Source organism: Tachypleus tridentatus, chromosome 11 (assembly GCF_004210375.1).
Source record: "Tachypleus tridentatus isolate NWPU-2018 chromosome 11, ASM421037v1, whole genome shotgun sequence".
NCBI classification, from domain to species: Eukaryota; Metazoa; Arthropoda; class Merostomata; order Xiphosura; family Limulidae; genus Tachypleus; species Tachypleus tridentatus.
This window is the reverse complement of record NC_134835.1, coordinates 40,780,855-40,799,761: the sequence shown is the minus strand read 5'-3', so window position 1 is coordinate 40,799,761 and position 18,907 is coordinate 40,780,855. Positions and strand designations below refer to the sequence as shown.

Sequence of the window (18,907 nt, the reverse complement as noted above, 5' to 3'; positions counted from 1 at the left end):
TTATAGGTCCTGATATCAAGCTGACTCTGTGTAGCCATTACTTCTTTATCCAGTGCTGATTTCGCGCTCTGCTGTCCCATTCAAACATAAAACATAGACATTTTGTATAACACTATTGTTGACCCCAAAACATTGAAAGAACTTTTAAGTCTCCACAAATTAGCCAACCATGTTCTTTATATTTGACCTTATCAAGAAGACATTCAAGATTTTCGTTTACTTCAAGTGAACCGAATGATCGATAGGAATAGATGCATATATGTTACCATTGTGAAAGAGGACACCTATCAGACCTCTTTTCGAGGAATCAATGAACAACCGCCCTCACTTGGTTCATAGACTGCAGCTCCTAGCATTGATATTAATTTAGCGACAGTGTTGCAATAAACCAACGACACTTAGTGAAAAGTGTGATATAAACTTATTCTCGCTATTTTGTATGCCAGTAAAATAATATCCCACGAGAAATTAAGTTCTTAGCCCGAAGTCTTTACCCATAAAATCTCTGAAGAACATTCTGGAATGCTCAAATATCTTATGAAATTTAGAAATGACACGTCATGTGGCTTCTTTGTTTTTGAATTTCGCGCAAAGCTACTCGGGGGCTATCTGCGCTAACCGTCCCTAATTTAGCAGTGTAAGACTAGAGGGAAGGCAGCTAGTCATCACCACCCACCGCTAACTCTTAGGTTACTCTTTTACCAACGAATAGTGGGTTTGATCGTCACATTATAACGCCCCCACGGCTGAAAGGGCGAGCATGTTTGGTGTGATCGGGATTCGAATCCGCGACCCTCGGATTACGAGTCGAACGCCTTAACACGCTTGGCCATGCCGGACCTGTCATGTGGTCTATTAACCGTTTAGATACTAGCAGTGTGTTTTTCTTGTGTCCTAGAACGATGGATAAGACTCTCACGTCGCGACTGGTCTAGACAAATCTATATCCAATAGTTGTCAACATTTTAAGTGTAACAAAGTGTGACCCGATTTCAATGAAAATGATTCACTTGTATAAAAATGCATATGTCGTTTTATGAAAAATCTGTACGCGATGGAGAAAAATGTATATCATTTCGGGATTCAACATACAGGAATTACTGTAGAACATGGAAAACTTTCAAGATAATAAAACCATCACAAGATTGTGTGATCGATTGATTTTCTTCAAATAATCATTGATCAGAGTTTTTATAACCATTTAAAAAATTCCTAATACTACGATTATCCTCATTGATGATAAGTAATAAGTTGTTAAACAGCAATAAAAACAATTATAAAGCTAAAATTAAAGTACCTTTATTGATGATACAGTTGTTCATAATATGTTTTAATAATTTAATGCACTTGTTTTTATTGTTTGTTTGTTTTTCTCCTAGTTCACAGTCGACTTATTGACTATCTTCCCTGTAAAGATTTGAAAACTCGCCAGAAAGGCGTATGTATGTTTGCACAGTATTGCAGTCTTGCCAATGGAACGCATCTCGCATCTTGTAAGGATGGGTTCATTTACATGAGTTGTTGCAAACTACCGCCAGGCGTCACCGGTGTAGCAGGTATATTCTCCATTGTGACTAATGAGATCGAACCAATAGTTCCGAATGGCGATGAAAATCTTGAAGAATCGACAGAAAACTCCTTTATGAATAATTCCAAAACAGAAAACACCGTAATCACTAATACATTCACGACTGCTTCGGAGAGTTTTCCTCAAATATCTCTCACAACAAACAAAGAACACACCTCATCAGCGACATTACCGTCCTCTTCTTCTCATATTACAACGTGGCGTCCAAAAAACACTACAGGCATTAATACTGTGTCTCCTGTAAGTTTGTTTCAAACAGAGACATCTACAAAAACAGTTTTTACTAGCTATATAACCAAAGAAACAATACAAGAAGTGTCCACAAACCAGCACAAAATAATCGAATCTACAACTGCGCCAACATTGGTTTCCCATGCAGGATCTCCATCTAGTTCTACAACAGAAACAACAAAGAATACAATTTCACCGACTCTGATAGATGAACTCAGTTTCTCGCTAACTACCAAACAAACTAGAATAGAACCGTTTATTACTGAAACCGGAATCCAAAAAGACGAACAGACAACTCAAACATGGACCAGTAATGAGCCTGAAAGGGAAACCCCCAGTCCAATAACTGTACCGTCATTATCAACCGACTTGTCTACATCTAATGAAGAGTCGAATTTCAGAACAGGTGTGTTAACATGTTTCATTAAAACTTTACACTATTTTATTGTTCACTATATTGTTCAATTTGATGAAGTTTAGTTGTTTAAGTGCAGACTAGAAATCATTATACAAATTATCCAGACAAAATTCAGAGGAAAAAAGGTTATTAAGGTGAAAAAAATCCTCTATGAATAATAATAGAATTTGACCCATGCAATTTCTATATACGTTTGTCTATTTATAGGTATGGAGCTAATAGACGAGAATTAATAAAACATACAATTCGTTTTGAGGATCTAACTTAACTGTCTGACACTTCCATATGTTTCTCATGTAATTCTATGTGCTTCATCCCGATCCCCTATTACACTATACCTATTGATTTTGGTGCAAGCTTATGTTACCTGATTTGATGTTTTCATTTTGATTACATTTACTAAAAGTGAGACAAATGTATTAATGTGTATTTTTTATATGCTACGAAGTATAAACATTTCGCTTTAACTTTTATTGCTATCTAATTTCTCAGCATATTTCATACTTGTATCTCAAAATTATTTTTACCCTGCAACGTCTCTTTCCCTTTAAACAATATTATATCCCAATTTTTTTTTGCAGTGAATCAATGAACAGCTTAGACCTCTATATCATTCGTGCTCTCTTTCTTATCTTCACTGAAATTATTCATCTTAGTGAAAGAATTAAAATTTATAATTAATATTGTATTATGTTCCATCAACTAAATTTTATACCAGCTGGAGTACCTGCCCCTGGGATGGAAGTTATTTCAATTTATGATCAATGAAAGGTTATCATTGAACGTGAAAAGTTGCTTCACTTATATGTAACTGTAGAAAACGCCCATAAAAACCGAAAAACCAAAATGGAAAACTGAAAATTTGAATGTATCTTGTCATGGGCCCAATATCTTCCACACTAAATTTGATGAAGACTGATCCCCATGAGGTGAGGTAGTGTTAGAGAAAACGCCCATAAAATTACAACATCCAAACTGAGCATTTCGTTTTTACTCACACATGGACCTAATAAACCTCCATACTAACTTTGGTGAAGATCCATCCACACCCTGTGAAGTAGTTATATGGACAAACAACAGAAAACAGACAGAGCTGTTATATTTATAAAGATTATTCTGTTCTTTTCTACAACGTTTCAACAGTAAAGAACCCATTGGAAAGCTAGCAGCCGAAACTTTAGACGTTAACAAAATATATTTGTGGATTTTATGATCGTGATTTTTATAATTCTTACAGCTGAGGTGAGCAGTTTAAACCTATAACTCCTGGAGTCTTTGTTTTAGTTATTATAAAGTCAGCTACACGCATCCCGAAAATTTTCCTGTTCGCTTGGATTTTTACATATTTTTTATCTTCCAATAATGTTAATCTATTACATATTAAAGTTAAGCTAAAACCGGTTTGGTGTGAGTTTCTTTTCTTACTTTCAGTGCAACACACGTTTATCTGTATACTCTGTGTCAATTAAGTTATTATAAATTTATATTTTTATGTTTTGTCTAGAGTTCAACACATATTAAACATTTTTTCGGTGCAATGTTTAAACAATAAAGACAGATTATTAAATTTGTTTGGATACAACAAAACATGAAAATTGGACTTTTGATACTAGTGTGTGGTCGGCCTCATTTGGGTCCTGTCGGGAGAATCGTTGGTGGAGAGACATCTGATTTCGGAGAATGGCCATGGACGGTAAGCATAACACAAGTTTGTTTCTGTATGTGGTACACTGGGGTAGTTCATATAACAAAAGTTTGTTTCTGTATGTGGTACACTGGGGTAGTTCATATAACAAAAGTTTGTTTCTGTATGTGGTACACTGGGGTAGTTCATATAACAAAAGTTTGTTTCTGTATGTGATATACTGGGGTGGTTCATATAACAAAAGTTTGTTTCTGTATGTGGTATACTGGGGTGGTTTATATAACAAAAGTTTGTTTCTGTATGTGGTATACTGGGGTGGTTCATATAACAAAAGCTTGTTTCTGTATGTGGTACACTGGGGTAGTTCATATAACAAAATTTTGTTTCTGTATGTGGTATACTGGGGTGGTTCATATAACACAAGTTTGTTTCTGTATGTGGTATACTGGGGTGGTTCATATAACAAAAGTTTGTTTCTGTATGTGGTATACTGGGGTGGTTTATATAACAAAAGTTTGTTTCTGTATGTGGTATACTGGGGTGGTTCATATAACAAAAGTTTGTTTCTGTATGTGGTATACTGGGGTGGTTCATATAACAAAAGTTTGTTTCTGTATGTGGTACACTGGGGTGGTTCATATAACAAAAGTTTGTTTCTGTATGTGGTATACTGGGGTGGTTCATATAACAAAAGTTTGTTTCTGTATGTGATACACTGGGGTGGTTCATATAACAAAAGTTTGTTTCTGTATGTGGTACACTGGGGTGGTTCATATAACAAAAGTTTGTTTCTGTATGTGGTATACTGGGGTGGTTTATATAACAAAAGTTTGTTTCTGTATGTGGTATACTGGGGTGGTTCATATAACACAAGTTTGTTTCTGTATGTGGTATACTGGGGTGGTTCATATAACAAAAGTTTGTTTCTGTATGTGGTATACTGGGGTGGTTCATATAACAAAAGTTTGTTTCTGTATGTGGTACACTGGGGTGGTTCATATAACAAAAGTTTGTTTCTGTATGTGTTACACTGGGGTGGTTCATATAACAAAAGTTTGTTTCTGTATGTGGTATACTGGGGTGGTTCATATAACAAAAGTTTGTTTCTGTATGTGGTATACTGGGGTGGTTCATATAACAAAAGTTTGTTTCTGTATGTGGTATACTGGGGTGGTTCATATAACACAAGTTTGTTTCTCTATGTGATATACTGGGGTGGTTCATATAACAAAAGTTTGTTTCTGTATGTGGTATACTGGGGTGGTTTATATAACAAAAGTTTGTTTCTGTATGTGGTATACTGGGGTGGTTCATATAACAAAAGCTTGTTTCTGTATGTGGTACACTGGGGTAGTTCATATAACAAAATTTTGTTTCTGTATGTGGTATACTGGGGTGGTTCATATAACACAAGTTTGTTTCTGTATGTGGTATATTGGGGTGGTCCATATAACAAAAGTTTGGTTGTATAGTAAGTATAACAAACGTTGTTGAAGTTCGTTATCTTTATGGTAAACTGAGATGGTAAATATAACAAACGTTGTTGAAGTTGTTTGTTTTTATGGTAAACTCAGATGGTAAAAGTATAATAAACGTTATTAAAGTTGATTGTTTTTATGGTAAACTAAGTAAGTATAACAAACGTTGTTGAAGTTCGTTGTCTTTATGGTAAACTAAGATGGTAGAAGTAAAACAAACGTTGCTTAAGTTGATTGTTTTTATGGTACACTATGGTGGTAAGTATAACAAACGTTGCTGATACTTAGTTGTGTATGTGTTACAATCTTGAAAACTATCCAACTTTATAAGTTTCAAAATGAATATAATAAAATTTTTGTGACATAATTGTATGTTTGAAGCATAAATAAACTAAAGACGAAAAATCATAAGCCGTGTAAACATAACGAAAACTATATGTAATAAGTTATCATGTATTACAGGTAAAACTTATTTTCCGTACTAATAAGTTATCATATATTACAGGTAAAGCTTATTGTCTGTACTAATAAGTTATCATGTATTACAGGTAAAACTTATTGTCCGTACTAATAAGTAATCATTTGTTACAGGCAAAGTTTACTGTCCGTACTAATAAGTTATCATGTGCTACAGGCAAAGCTTACTGTCCGTACTAGTAAGTTATCATGTATTACAGGTAAAGCTTATTGTCCGTACACAGAATTAATCGCTAAAATGTCAAGTAAAGACATTACTTCAAGTCCAACAAACCAGAGTTTCTTAAACATGTAATAACATGTTCTCTCAATTTCTACTACTTTTACAAGTTTTGGAAACTTTTCTTTTAAAGGCTATCACATGTAATTGTGGAATACATGAGTGCACGATGTGTAATGCATTATTTTATCAAAGCTCGTAGTAAATACATTCCATAGTGCAAAAAATATAAAAATTGTATCTATCGTAATAAATTAATAAAGCACGATAAGTTTTTTAAATATGAGGTATTCTGTATAAAAAAGACGACAAAAGGTTTTGGCCGGATAACAACTTCAACAGTTTTAAACTGTTTATATAAACCTTGAATATCATGTTTCTAATTTTAAGATAATATATTTTTTCCTAAAAACATTAAATATTGGATATATATAAGTATGGAATTTCCAACGTTTCAATAAGTTCCCTCGTTGTCATCTTGTGTAGGTGTCACTTCTACTTTTTCATTACACTTTACTGATTCTCTAGTTTCTTAGAACTATTGTCTCAGTTAAATGAAGTTCATAATTATTTGTATGGTTTATAGCATATATAAGATTAGCTACGAAACCGGTGAATGCTATATTATGATTATTTCGTAAAGCAGTGGCCACAGTCATAGAAATTTCGTCTATTCTCATATGGAAAGTAATTCGTAATAAATTTACCTGGAGTTCATATATTTACTAGGAAACTAAAATCTGCCACATCATGCACAGAGACGTTAACAAACTTTTACCATCAATATTACTGGTGAATCATCTTAATGACACTTTAAAACACCATTTCTTTAATGACCTAATGCTCGTTACAACCTTCACTACGAATTTTTTTCTTTGTTATTTTATAATTATTGGTCTGGTTGATTTCTCTTTATAGATCTCCCTCCGACAGTGGAAGAAAGATAAGTTCCTTCATAAATGTGGAGCAGCCTTACTTAACGAATTCTGGGCAATCACTGCAGCTCACTGTGTGCATAGGTAAGTTCTAGAATCGACTCAACTCCCACTGCACCAAATGCTAGGACTGAAAATTCAAATACTACACTTCTTTATTTTTTTAAAGTACCGCATAAAGAACTATACAAAGTTTCTCGAGTTATTGTCAGCTGTTTTATCTTTATGTTTATTCAAAGAACAGGATGCGGGAAACACGTTTGCGAATTGATAATGTGTGTGTATATACGAGGGCTGTTCAAAAGTACGCGGACTGACGTCATAAAACAAAATGTACTTTATTTAGAAGTTACAGGTCTGGGACCCCTTCAAAGTACTCTCCACCCCAACGCACACACTTATCCCAACGATGTTTCCACTTGTTGAAACAGTCCTGGTACGCTTCTTTTGTAATGTCCTCCAGCTCCTTCGCCCCATTTGCCTTAATCTAGGGAATCGTCTCAAATTTTCTTCCTTTCAAGGGTCTTTTGAGTTTGTGGAACAAGAAAAAATCGCAATGAGCAAGGTCAGGTGAGTAGGGGGGTGGGGAAGAACAGTGATCAAGTGTTTGGCCAAAACCTCACGAGTTCAGAGGCACAAATTTCGCAGCAACGCGGTGCATCTTCAATTTTTCGGTCAAAATCTCGTAACAAGATCCAACTGATATCCCACACTCTTCAGCAAGCTCCCTGACAGTCATACGTCGATTTGCCCGCACCAGGGTGTTGATTTTGTCGACGTGTGGGTCGTCGGTTGACGTGGAAGGACGTCCAGGACGCTCATCATCTTTAATGGACTGTCGACCATCCTTAAAACGTTCATGGCACTTGAAACATGCCGTACGCTTCATAGCAACATCACCGTAAGCCGTGTTAAGCATAGCAAAAGTTTCAGTCGCAGATTTTCTAAGTTTAACACAAAATTTCACAGCAAGTCGTTTCTCCTTCAGGTCATTCATTCTGAAATCCGCCAAACGAAAAAATCGCACTTCACTCAAAACCGCGTAGCTAATACACAAATGAAGATATCTGCAATCGGGAAATGGCGTCGTAATCAGCTGATCTGTGCGAACCTAGCGACACCAAGCGGATTCCCCTGGAACCAACTTGAGCCGCGCAATTCAAACAGTCCGCGTATTTTTTGAACAGACCTCATATATATATAATTTTTATTAAGCCTTTATCAAAACTCACTGAATTTACAGAAAGATATACACTTTGATCTTCTATTTACATGTGTGCTGTTAAGCATGAAGATACACGATGGGCTATACGTATTGTGCCCACCAGGGGTACTGAAACCCGGTTTTTAGCGCTATTAGTCTTTCGAGATCCTGCTCAAATGCTGAGTGTCATCCGCCAAAGAGAACATAAGCTCAAAATACTTAAAATATTGTTCTATTATTTTATTATAAATGTTCTATAAAGACAGATAATGTATGTCAACAGGAAGGTTCCGACGTTTATCCAGTTCCAGGTTACTTTTTCCGTAAGGTGGGTAAGACGCTTGACGTTTAATCTTAGGGTCACGGGTTCGATTCCCCGTCGCATCAAACGTGCTTGCCCTTTCAGCCGTGAGGGCGCTTTAATGTGACAGTCAATTTCACTATTTGTTCGTAAAAGAGTAGCCCAAAAGTTGGCGGTGGGTAGTGATGACTAACTGCTTTCTTTCTGGTCTTACACTTCTAAATTAGAGATGGCTAGCTCAGATAGCCCTCGTGTAGCTTTGCGCGAAATACTGAAACAAACAAACAAACTTATTTAAGTTTATACAAAATTGTTTGCACTTGTTATATTATTCCTAATGAATCACGTTTTATTTGTTGAGGTTTCGATATATGTTTGTGTAAAAGAAACGCATTTTTATGAACACACTGAACAAATATAAACTGAGCTGCTTTTCCGCAGCTTCCCCTATCCCCTTTAAAATCGCGCTTTGCATCTTGGAATCATGGGTGCGTGATAAGAGTAATAATCACATTCGATTAAAGTAGCTTAATATCTCACAGGCGGTGTTGTTGATTAATTGCGTTCTCTCTAGTTTATCGGTTATGTAACTTTGGGTAGCTTTGTGTCAGTTCCATATTGTTAAAAAAGTGTAAATAATTAGTCATTTTATTGTTAAATATAAAACTTTCCTTACTGTTATACACAGATCAAGAAGGATCCGCTGGTATAAAACAGTTTACTGTAAAATTTGCTTATCATTTCGTTTTATTCATTGAATGCTAGGTAAGACAAAATTTTAATTACACATTCTAGTAAATTTTGCATTAATTGTGTTTCTCCACCTATTGACACCAAATTATTTTGGGATGATTTGTTTGTTTGTTTAGAATTAAGCACAAAGCTACACAATGGGCTGTTTGTGCTCAGCCCGCCAAGGGGTTTTTGCAATCTAGTTTCTAGCAGTGTGATTCCACAGACATTCCTCTGTGCTACTAGGGAGGGAGGCACTTTGGGATGAAATTACGTATAGTAGTAAATTCATATTGTATTTAGGTTTAGCATATTTAGTGTAACAATTTTAAAGTATGTTTACGGTTACTTTGTCAAGATCCACATAAAACACTGTTGCCGACATGAATAACAGCAATACGGTTTTACAGCTAAGGATTACTTTCTAGTCATTTTCCAGAAGCTTCTTAAAGTACAAATTAGACCAGAAACTTGTAGCAATTGTGCTGTAATATAGCTCTAATCTAGCAGGTAGGGTGCAGAGATATAATCATATATATATAGATCTTTTTGACACATTTCTATCACTCTGTTTCACATTGTTTCTGCCTCTTCATCAATTCACACATACACATAGCTAAAAATATACAGATGTTTCTTATCGAACAGTTGAGGTAAAACTGACTGTTCTCTGTTTGAGTACTTACGTGGAAGTAAAAAAAACAGTGTGTTTGGTATATAATGTAATGTTTACTTAAATAATGTATTTAAGCAAACGTAATTATCTTTATTATATTAATTATATTGAGTTAATGGCTTTAAATATTATATATCTTAGGACGGCTGGTATGGGTATTAATACTTTTATATTAATAAAGCAGAGAACAACGTTTTAATATTTTTAAGTCATCTCTAGGTTGACAAAGCCGTCCTGAGACACATTTTTATTTCAAGGAGGTTTTCTTGTCATCAGGGGCTTTAAATCTTAATTCTGATTATTTCAAGATTAGAAGTTTTTATGACACAGATCTAAGAGGTGTTAACACTTTCTTTTGTTTTGTGACCTGGTTAGGGGCTAGTGTACCAAACTGTAGAACAGAGGTTTACATCGTATAAAAACACAAAAATACATTTCTCTTTACTTTTAAGCCGTAGGGATATTATAATGTTACTATCAACTCCACTATTCTTTGGTAAAAGAGTGGCCCAAGAGTTGACGGTGGGTGGTGTTAAGCAGCTTCCTTCCCTCTAGCCTGTCAGATCAAAATTAGGACGATTAGTGTAGATAATCATCATGTAACTTCGTGCAAAATCAATCAAACAAATGTTTACAACACTGACCTGAATTTCGATTATAGCAGTTCGTTCTTTATCGCACCTTTAAAGCTGTACATTATCCCACATATGCTAGAGTGATGGAAGAAGTATACACGAGTTGATGAAATACCGTTACATATATATATATAGATAAATATAATCAAATATTCATTCTTTATATTCTCAGCGTACCTTCATCTCAACTCCTCCTCCGACTTGGTGAATATAACATACACAGTGAAAACGAACCACTCACCCACGTAGAACGACGAGTACAGCTGGTCGCTTCTTATCCCAAATTTGACAGGGCCACATTTGAGTACGATCTCGCCTTGCTGAGGTTTTACGAACCTGTAAAATTCCAGAGAAACATACTGCCTATTTGTATTCCTTCAGGAAACAATACCTATGTTGGCCAAAACGCCACAATTACTGGCTGGGGTAGGCTTTATGAAGGTGAGTAAACAATAGCAATTACCAATAAACTCTGAAAATGATTTTAAATTAAGTGCATAGTTTAATCAGTTTAGGTTCATTCGATTAAGTTCAAGTTGCAAAGAATATCTTTATCATTTTCTAACGAATTAAACTTCAAATACTGACACAAGTTTTACAAGCTTCTATGAAGGTAAAGAATATGCAAGCCCAGCGTTTCTTACTGACTCCATGGAAGGTTGTAGAAAGCCATTAATTAGATTTCTCTTTTAGCAGTATCGGTACATCTTTATAAAAGTTTTCGTAAGTGTATAACATAGCTGTGTAAACTATTCTTATACATACATAATACTTATTCACTGACATGGAAACACTTTTGAAATATGCAACTTCCTACCTCATTAACATTGCAATGTGGAGACAAATATGGGACATTCTATACAATCGTTGTTTAGCCATAGAAAAGTCTGATATTAACTATATATAAGTTTGAAATTTTGTACTACCATAAGAATAAAGTACTTCTTTTCAAACTTCCCACAGATTACCATAGTTTATAGTTTTATATACGTAATGAAGTATTAAAACATATCTTTCTTGTTTCGTAATGTATATTTAAGGATACGTCTGATACTGAACGAGTTTTGATATATATATAACGCGACAATTCAATATTTCAAAAATAAAGGATAATCATTTGTAATATTATAAATATCAAAAACAATACCATAATATCAATCATTTGTCCCCCCGCTAGTACAGCAGTATGTCTACGGATTTACAACGCTACCAGCAGCGGTTCGATTCTCCTCGCTGGGCTCAGCAGATAGCCTCACGTGGTTTTGCTATAAGAAAACACAAATCAATCATCTTCCGAAGTTCATTGTTACGCATCTAGTGGTCAATAAAGTAAACTTAAAAGGAACTAACTATTTATTTAGTTTACAATAGATATAAAAGTTTTACCCAATCTTACCACAATTGGCATTTTGTTGTGAATTACAAAATTTAAATTGCAACAACGTTTGCACGAGTCGCAAAATTTAGATATTTTTACTCACGAGCCAAGGACGAACAGAGACTGGCCAATAACGGCAGACTGTTTACCACTGGATACAAATATAATTAGCAGAATACGGAACAGATGTAAAACGAATGATACAATCGTTTAGACGCATGAGAAAGGCCGACTATTATATGACCACACCCTATCTGTTTTGACTTTCTGAATCATAGGATGTAAGCCCCGAAAATGAATAAAGTGTCCACAGCCGCAACAAACAAATGTATGTTGTTTTAATGTAGAAGTGGTTCAGAACAAATTTTTCAATGTTAACATACGTACCAAAAGTCCAATGAAGTACATTCCTCACATAGCAAAAACATAAAACAGCTCGTCTACGATAACGTAAGTAGTATGTCCAGTACAGCAGCATTGTTTTATCTCTTTTTATTTTTACAGTTTTTGCAAAAGTCGCAAATTCACACGTAACAAATCTAGAAGTAAATCAAACCCGTATAAGAGCATGGTGCACAAAGCAGTAGGGCGAAAATAAGCAATGGTGAGTATACTAACCTCTACATCCTGTGAAACTATATTGTTATATGGGCCACACCCCACTGTCGATTAACAGTTGGTCCTGATCTCAGACTAATGTATAATGACCCCTTACTTCTGGTTGACACACCCCTTGAAGAAGAGGAGAGCGACAGAATGTGTGAAGAGACTTGTATGATTGCTGAACTTATGTCCACATCAAAAATATACGGAATACTCTTGATGTTCGCATCGCATCCCACTAGATCATCCGAGATGTTAAAGATGCTATGGTAACATCTCTTTCTTATCTAAACTTCGAATTTAAACATGGAGTATCACTACTAGACATCTCTAACTGATCGTGAGTGACATATTGTATATTGAAGCAAAGAGTCACGAGCTGTAAAACTGTAAGGCCACTTCTATCAAACTGAAATAAGCCTGTTAGACAACATCCCAGATATTTAATTGTATAAAAAGGAATTAAGCGAATAGTTAATTTTTACTTTATAATTAATTATTTCTTTTTTCTATTTAGACGGTCCTCTGCCAGACATTATTCAAAACGTGGACGTCACTGTGATAACAAACAGGGAGTGTATGGATATGTACAGAAAAGCTGGGTACATAGAACATATACCAGATATTTTTATCTGTGCAGGACTATCAGAAGGTGGACTAGATTCTTGTGAGGTCAGTTATTCATAGAAATGCTAAAGGAATCGTAAGTCTGGAATCAATAAATATCAAAAACATTTATTTAAATAATCATGACGTGTCACAACTCATTGGTTATGACTTTTAGGTGATTAGAGCGCTTCACTCCCAATCTGTAACACGCGAATTTGATCTATGCCCCCCCCCTTCAAGCTGTGTGAACGTTATAATTTCACGATCAATCCTATTATTCGTTAGTAAAAATCGTCCAAGAGTTGGCGGTTGGTGATGATGACTAGCTTTCTCTCTTGTCTTCCACTGCTAAATTATGGACAAAAAGTGCAGAGGGCCCTCGTATACCTTTGCGCAAAATTAAAAACGAACTATACCAAACCATTTCGTAATGTATATTAAGTTTTTTACAAATTACGCTCTTCTAATAACGATCTATGATACTTTCATTCAGACTGTGTATTTTATAGTTTTATTTAATTTCTCATCATAACGTATTCTAGTTTACGGTATATTCAGTATAACATTAATTATTTATGTATTAATGAGTCTTTTGTTTCGTTTTTCTGTTATTAAAAAATAGTTCTCGACAGCTCAATGGTAAATCGGAAGGATTATAAAACTTAAACACCAGGTTTCGATATACAGAAACTATTGCTGAAAAAGAATGATCTTAAACCTAGTATGGGGTTTGTAACGAAGCATATAAATGATATTGTGGATACGTGGCAGAAGATTTTGTGGTTAGACAAGACAAAAATTGATTTTTTTTTACCTAAATTCAAAACGTTACTTATGGGGTAAACCCAACACAGCACATCACCCAGTCAATACTATTCCGACTGTCAATCATGATGGTGACAGCATCATATTATGGGGATTCTTATCAGCAGAGACTGGGAAGGTTGTCATAATTGAGGGGAAGATGGATGGTTGAAAATACAGGTGAATCCTAGAAGAAACAGTCGCACCAAACATGCTCGCCCTTTCAGCCGTGGGGGCGTTATAATGTGTCAGTCAATCCCACTATTCGTTGGTAAAAGAGTAGCCCAAGAGTTGGCGGTGGGTGGTGATGACTAGCTGCCTTCCATCTAATCTTACACTGCTAAAGTAGGGACGACTAACGCAGATAGCCCTCGAGTAGCTTTGTGCGAAAATTCAAAACAAATGAAACCTAGAAGAAAACCTATGTGAGACAGCCAAGAATCTAAAACTGGATCGAAAATTCACATTTTAGTAGGACAATGATCCGAAGTGCAAGGCTTTTCAAAAGAAGAAAGTGAATTTCCTAGAGAAGCTTTGTAAAAGTCCCAACTGTAATCTAATAGAATATTTATGGTGAGGCTTGAAGATTGTTCTTCATCAATGGCTCCTAATGAACTTGTCAAAATTAGAGCAATTTTGCTGAAAACAATTTGAAAACATTACAAAAATTGGTAAATATCTATCCAGAAAGACTCACAGCAGTAATTGCTGCAAAAGATGCTTCCACCAAGTACTGATTTAGAATGCGGGATAGTCGTGCAATCAACAGATTTCAATTTATATATTTTTTTTACAGGATTTGCTGACATCCAAACTTTTGTCACACGTAACAGTGCTAAGTTTGGTCATTACAGTTTTGAATTAAAATAAGTCCATTAAGAATACTTTACGTTATTTGTATTTCTCCAAAATATGATACTTTTGGTAGGGAGCTAAACAGTTTTGTAAGATACTGTAAACAAATAGACGAAATATAATACAAAAATATTATTTTTACGTATTCAGACGTTTACTTAATGTTAAGTAAGTGGCCAATGAAATGAACTACTAAGCAAAAGGTTGCATATAACGATAACTCAAGATTAATATTATGTTACAAACTGTAGAGTATGAAGTAATAGATTTTGTCATATTCAGACAGGTTTAAAAACACACCCTGGTGGTTTGCTTGTTAACCAAATAATAAAACATCTGTCTGCATAACCGCCCATCCCTTAGTAACACAGTTGGAACTCTCCGCCTACTAGTAATACGGTTTGAATTACCAACTTTCTAGTTGCAAATTTTGAAACTATGTGACCTCCGACAGCACATTTTGGAATTATCTGGCATTTGACACCGCTCCGTGAAGCTAGGGTATAATAAGTCACGTGAACATCCACATTCAAATGATACCTTCCATTGAGTGGCACCCTTTCACCTTGATTTACTGACAATTCCCCTCTGAAATGACTCCTATTTGGATGCTATAAAAGTTTTAATTACTAACCATGTAAGGATGATTAACAGGATGATACATTTTATTGACCTGCTCCAAATCTGAATATATATATTAGTATCAAAGGTAAGCGAAAATAATAGATTGACTGATGATAACTTATGATATATGCCTCTTGATAATTGTATAGTTGTGATTATGAGGATGGTGAGACTTTTATATTTCGGAAATCAGGGTTGCCGAAAAATAAAAGATAGGAATAGCTGCCATAAAGAATTTGACCAATTGGTTGTTTCAGTAATTAGACATTAGTCCTGAAAAAGTTGAGAACTATTGCCCTAAAAGTTTTGATAAGTTGCTTAGTGACAAAAATTAGACATTAGTCCTAATAGGGTTGAGAACCACTTCTCTAAAAGTTTTAATATTTGTTTAGATTCAGCAGTTGACGATTCCTCCTAATTCCTGAAGTCAAAATAACTTGGAAATTTTTATTTTGGCCCGCAATGATCAAGCGTGTTAAGGCGTGCGACTCGTAATCTGAGGGTCGCGGGTTCGCATCCCCGTCGCGTCAAACATGCTTGCCCTTTCAGCCATGGGGGCGTTATAAGTAACGGTCAATCCTGGTATTCGTTAGTACAAGAGTAGCCCAAAAGTTGGTGGTGATGACTAGCTGTCTTCCCTCTAATCTTACACTGCTAAATTAGAGACGTGTAGCTTTGCTCGAAATTCATAAACAAAACAAACTAAACTTAAACATTACATCAAAAGAAGTATAATCAAATCCTCACATACAGTCCAAGTGAAAGTTATGTTCTTGTTATGAGGACAGTAACCTTTATTTAAAATTGTGTTCTATTATAAATAAATGGTTGTTGCACGTAATAGACATCTGTTTCTATAACTCTGAATCTTGAATAACCAAGGTGTGAAATTTCTAATGGATTCTTGCTTGTGGTGGTATTCAATAGATGGTACAGAAATTTGGTTTTGTACCTAGATACCGACATACACGTCCATTTTACTAAGATAAGTTTTACGGCTTCATTCGTTTAAGTATCTTTTTTTCAATGGACTGTGATAGTTTTATTTCGTTCGCGTTTTCGTCAAACTACAGATTAACAGCACTTGCAAGTAGAGTGATGAAAGCACACTTACAGTGCAACAATAGAATTTTTAACCTTACAGGTGGGGAATAGTTTCCATTTGCTTTTTAACAAATTGTATACCTACCATGCTGCTTGTGGATCCATGGCTATGTTCACTATAGTAAGTATAAAGAAAAATAACATCTAGTCACCACTACCCACCGCCAACTCTTAGGCCAACTTTTGCTAACGGATTGACTGTCATATTATAACGCCCTCACGGCTGAAAAGGCGAGCATGTTTGGTGTGACGGGGATTCGAATCCGCGACCCTCGGATTACGAGTCGAGTGTCTTAACCACCTGGCCATGCCGGGGCCCCACCATTAGATAACTGTATTTTAAAAATTAAATATAATTTAAGTGCATAGAATTGTTAAGCCCACTGGAGACAGTAAATGTAAATTAATAGTTTATTTTGTGTTTCATCACAACTTAAAGCTCATTATTTTATTATTTTATATTTTTAAGGGTGACTCTGGAGGACCAATGGTGATTCAAGAAGAGAATGGACAATGGATTTTAGCGGGAATAATTTCTTGGGGAATTGGATGTGCTCTTCCTAACCAACCGGGTGTTTACACTCGTATCACAAAATTTTCTGATTGGATTAATCAGATAATTGTGTTTTAGTGCACTCGTAACTCTCCTTGGTAGAACTGACTACAACGACCACTTACGGAATTTAGTTTCCGGAAATAAATAAACCTCTAGAAAGTTGTGGATCTCAGAACTCAAAATGTCTTTCTTCGAAGATGATTAAGCAAGATTCGAATGTTAATTGTATTACTTAAGCAAGTATGAAAAGAAGAACATTTTTAGATTATTTCCCTCCTCATCTCTAAAGTGAAGGGAATTTTATTTTCAGGGAAATCTTTAACAAGAAGTGAGACACGCGAAAAGAAATATTTGACTGTTTTCTTATTACTTATAGATCTTAAAGCACACATGTTACTTTGAAATAATACGTTATACATTTATCTGTTAACTGTATATACACTTGGAAGATTAATTAGTGTCATTCCGTATGTGTCTTAAAGCCAACTGCAGTGTATAGCACTGAATAGAGTGGTTTTATAATCTTTATAAGCTAGAAACTAAAAGGCTTGTTTCTAGAGTTCGTTCTTTTTTACTATTTCGCGCTAATGACTTTTTTCACAAGCAGTGTGTATTAATTAATCACTTTTTATTCTAAAAATTGACCTTGATAAATCATAATAAGAAGAAACATGTTTAAACAGTTTTACTTTTATAAAAGAGAAAATACATTTAAACAGTCCGTAACATGTTAAAGAAGCATAAACAATGAATGTTTAAACTCAATGTTGACATAAGTGGATTCAAAAATATATCATTCATTGGATCAGATATGAACCTGCCTATTTCTTTGTACTATAGAGCCTTATATTAGTTTAATGTAAATATACGTGAAATTAAATATCTTTGTCCATTATTCCGAGTATGAGGTTTCCTAATGCTTATACTCGTGGGGAGAGTCTGACAAATCTTGGTGGTTAGGAGAATTTACTTGTAGTCTCTGAGTCGTGAGCTCGAATATATTCACCGCAGAAACGTTATAATGCTCGGTCAATTCCATTTTATGTTGGTAAAAGAGTAGCCCAAGAATTGGTGGCAAGTGGTGTTGACTAGCGGCTATTTTTCTAGTCTATCACCTCTACGTTATGGACAGTTAACACAGATTGCGCCTGAATAGATTTGTTCGAAATTTAAAAAAAAATTAAGAAACGTATTACTGATTTCTATGTTCCTTTAATGTAATCATGCATGCAATTAAAAATTGTTTGTTCATTAGTTCTGTATATAAAGTTCCCCAATCCATCTTATTGCTAAGTTCTATATTCTTTTACTGTAAACATACATGCTAATACAAATCGTTTGTTCTTCACTTCCGGATATAAAGTTTCTAATCATTCTACTGTCGAGTCTTATATTAGTTTATTGTAAACATATGTACAATTAAAAGTCGTTTGTTCTTTACTTAGACAGTTGCCATTTAATTTTAAAAAAACAACAGAAAACGAAACATCCAACGAGAGAGAGCGAAAGCAACCTCTATGACATAATTTAAAAGGATACAGTCAAGTAAACAGTTAATTTTAACGTATTATAACAACGTTTGAGGTTGCCAGATCATTGACTGAGTATCTAATGGTTATAATCTTTCAACAGAACGTATTATGACAGAGCATTTAACTGTTACTCAAGTCAAAAACATGGAGTGAGATGTTATTACAAAAAACCGTATAAAAGAAAATAACTTCATAAGTTTATAAAATGAATCGTTTATGAATGTAACGTGTTGAAGTCCTTATTATTATATTCTATAATTGTTTCTTCCAAATATTTGTTCAAAAATAAACAACGGTTACCA

The 18,907-nt window shown here is 34.9% G+C and overlaps 1 protein-coding gene across 1 annotated transcript; it reads left to right on the top strand.

Moving 5' to 3' along the window:
- The first annotated feature begins 1,393 nt into the window (after positions 1-1,393).
- LOC143231350 (serine protease 42-like) lies at positions 1,394-17,200 on the top strand. Its single transcript, XM_076465892.1, has 6 exons — positions 1,394-2,225; positions 3,851-3,930; positions 6,976-7,076; positions 10,713-10,981; positions 13,039-13,193; positions 16,987-17,200. Exons 1-6 carry the CDS (start codon positions 1,445-1,447, stop codon positions 17,146-17,148), a joined length of 1,548 nt encoding a protein of 515 aa, XP_076322007.1. The 5' UTR covers positions 1,394-1,444; the 3' UTR covers positions 17,149-17,200.
- The last annotated feature ends 1,707 nt before the right edge of the window (positions 17,201-18,907 follow it).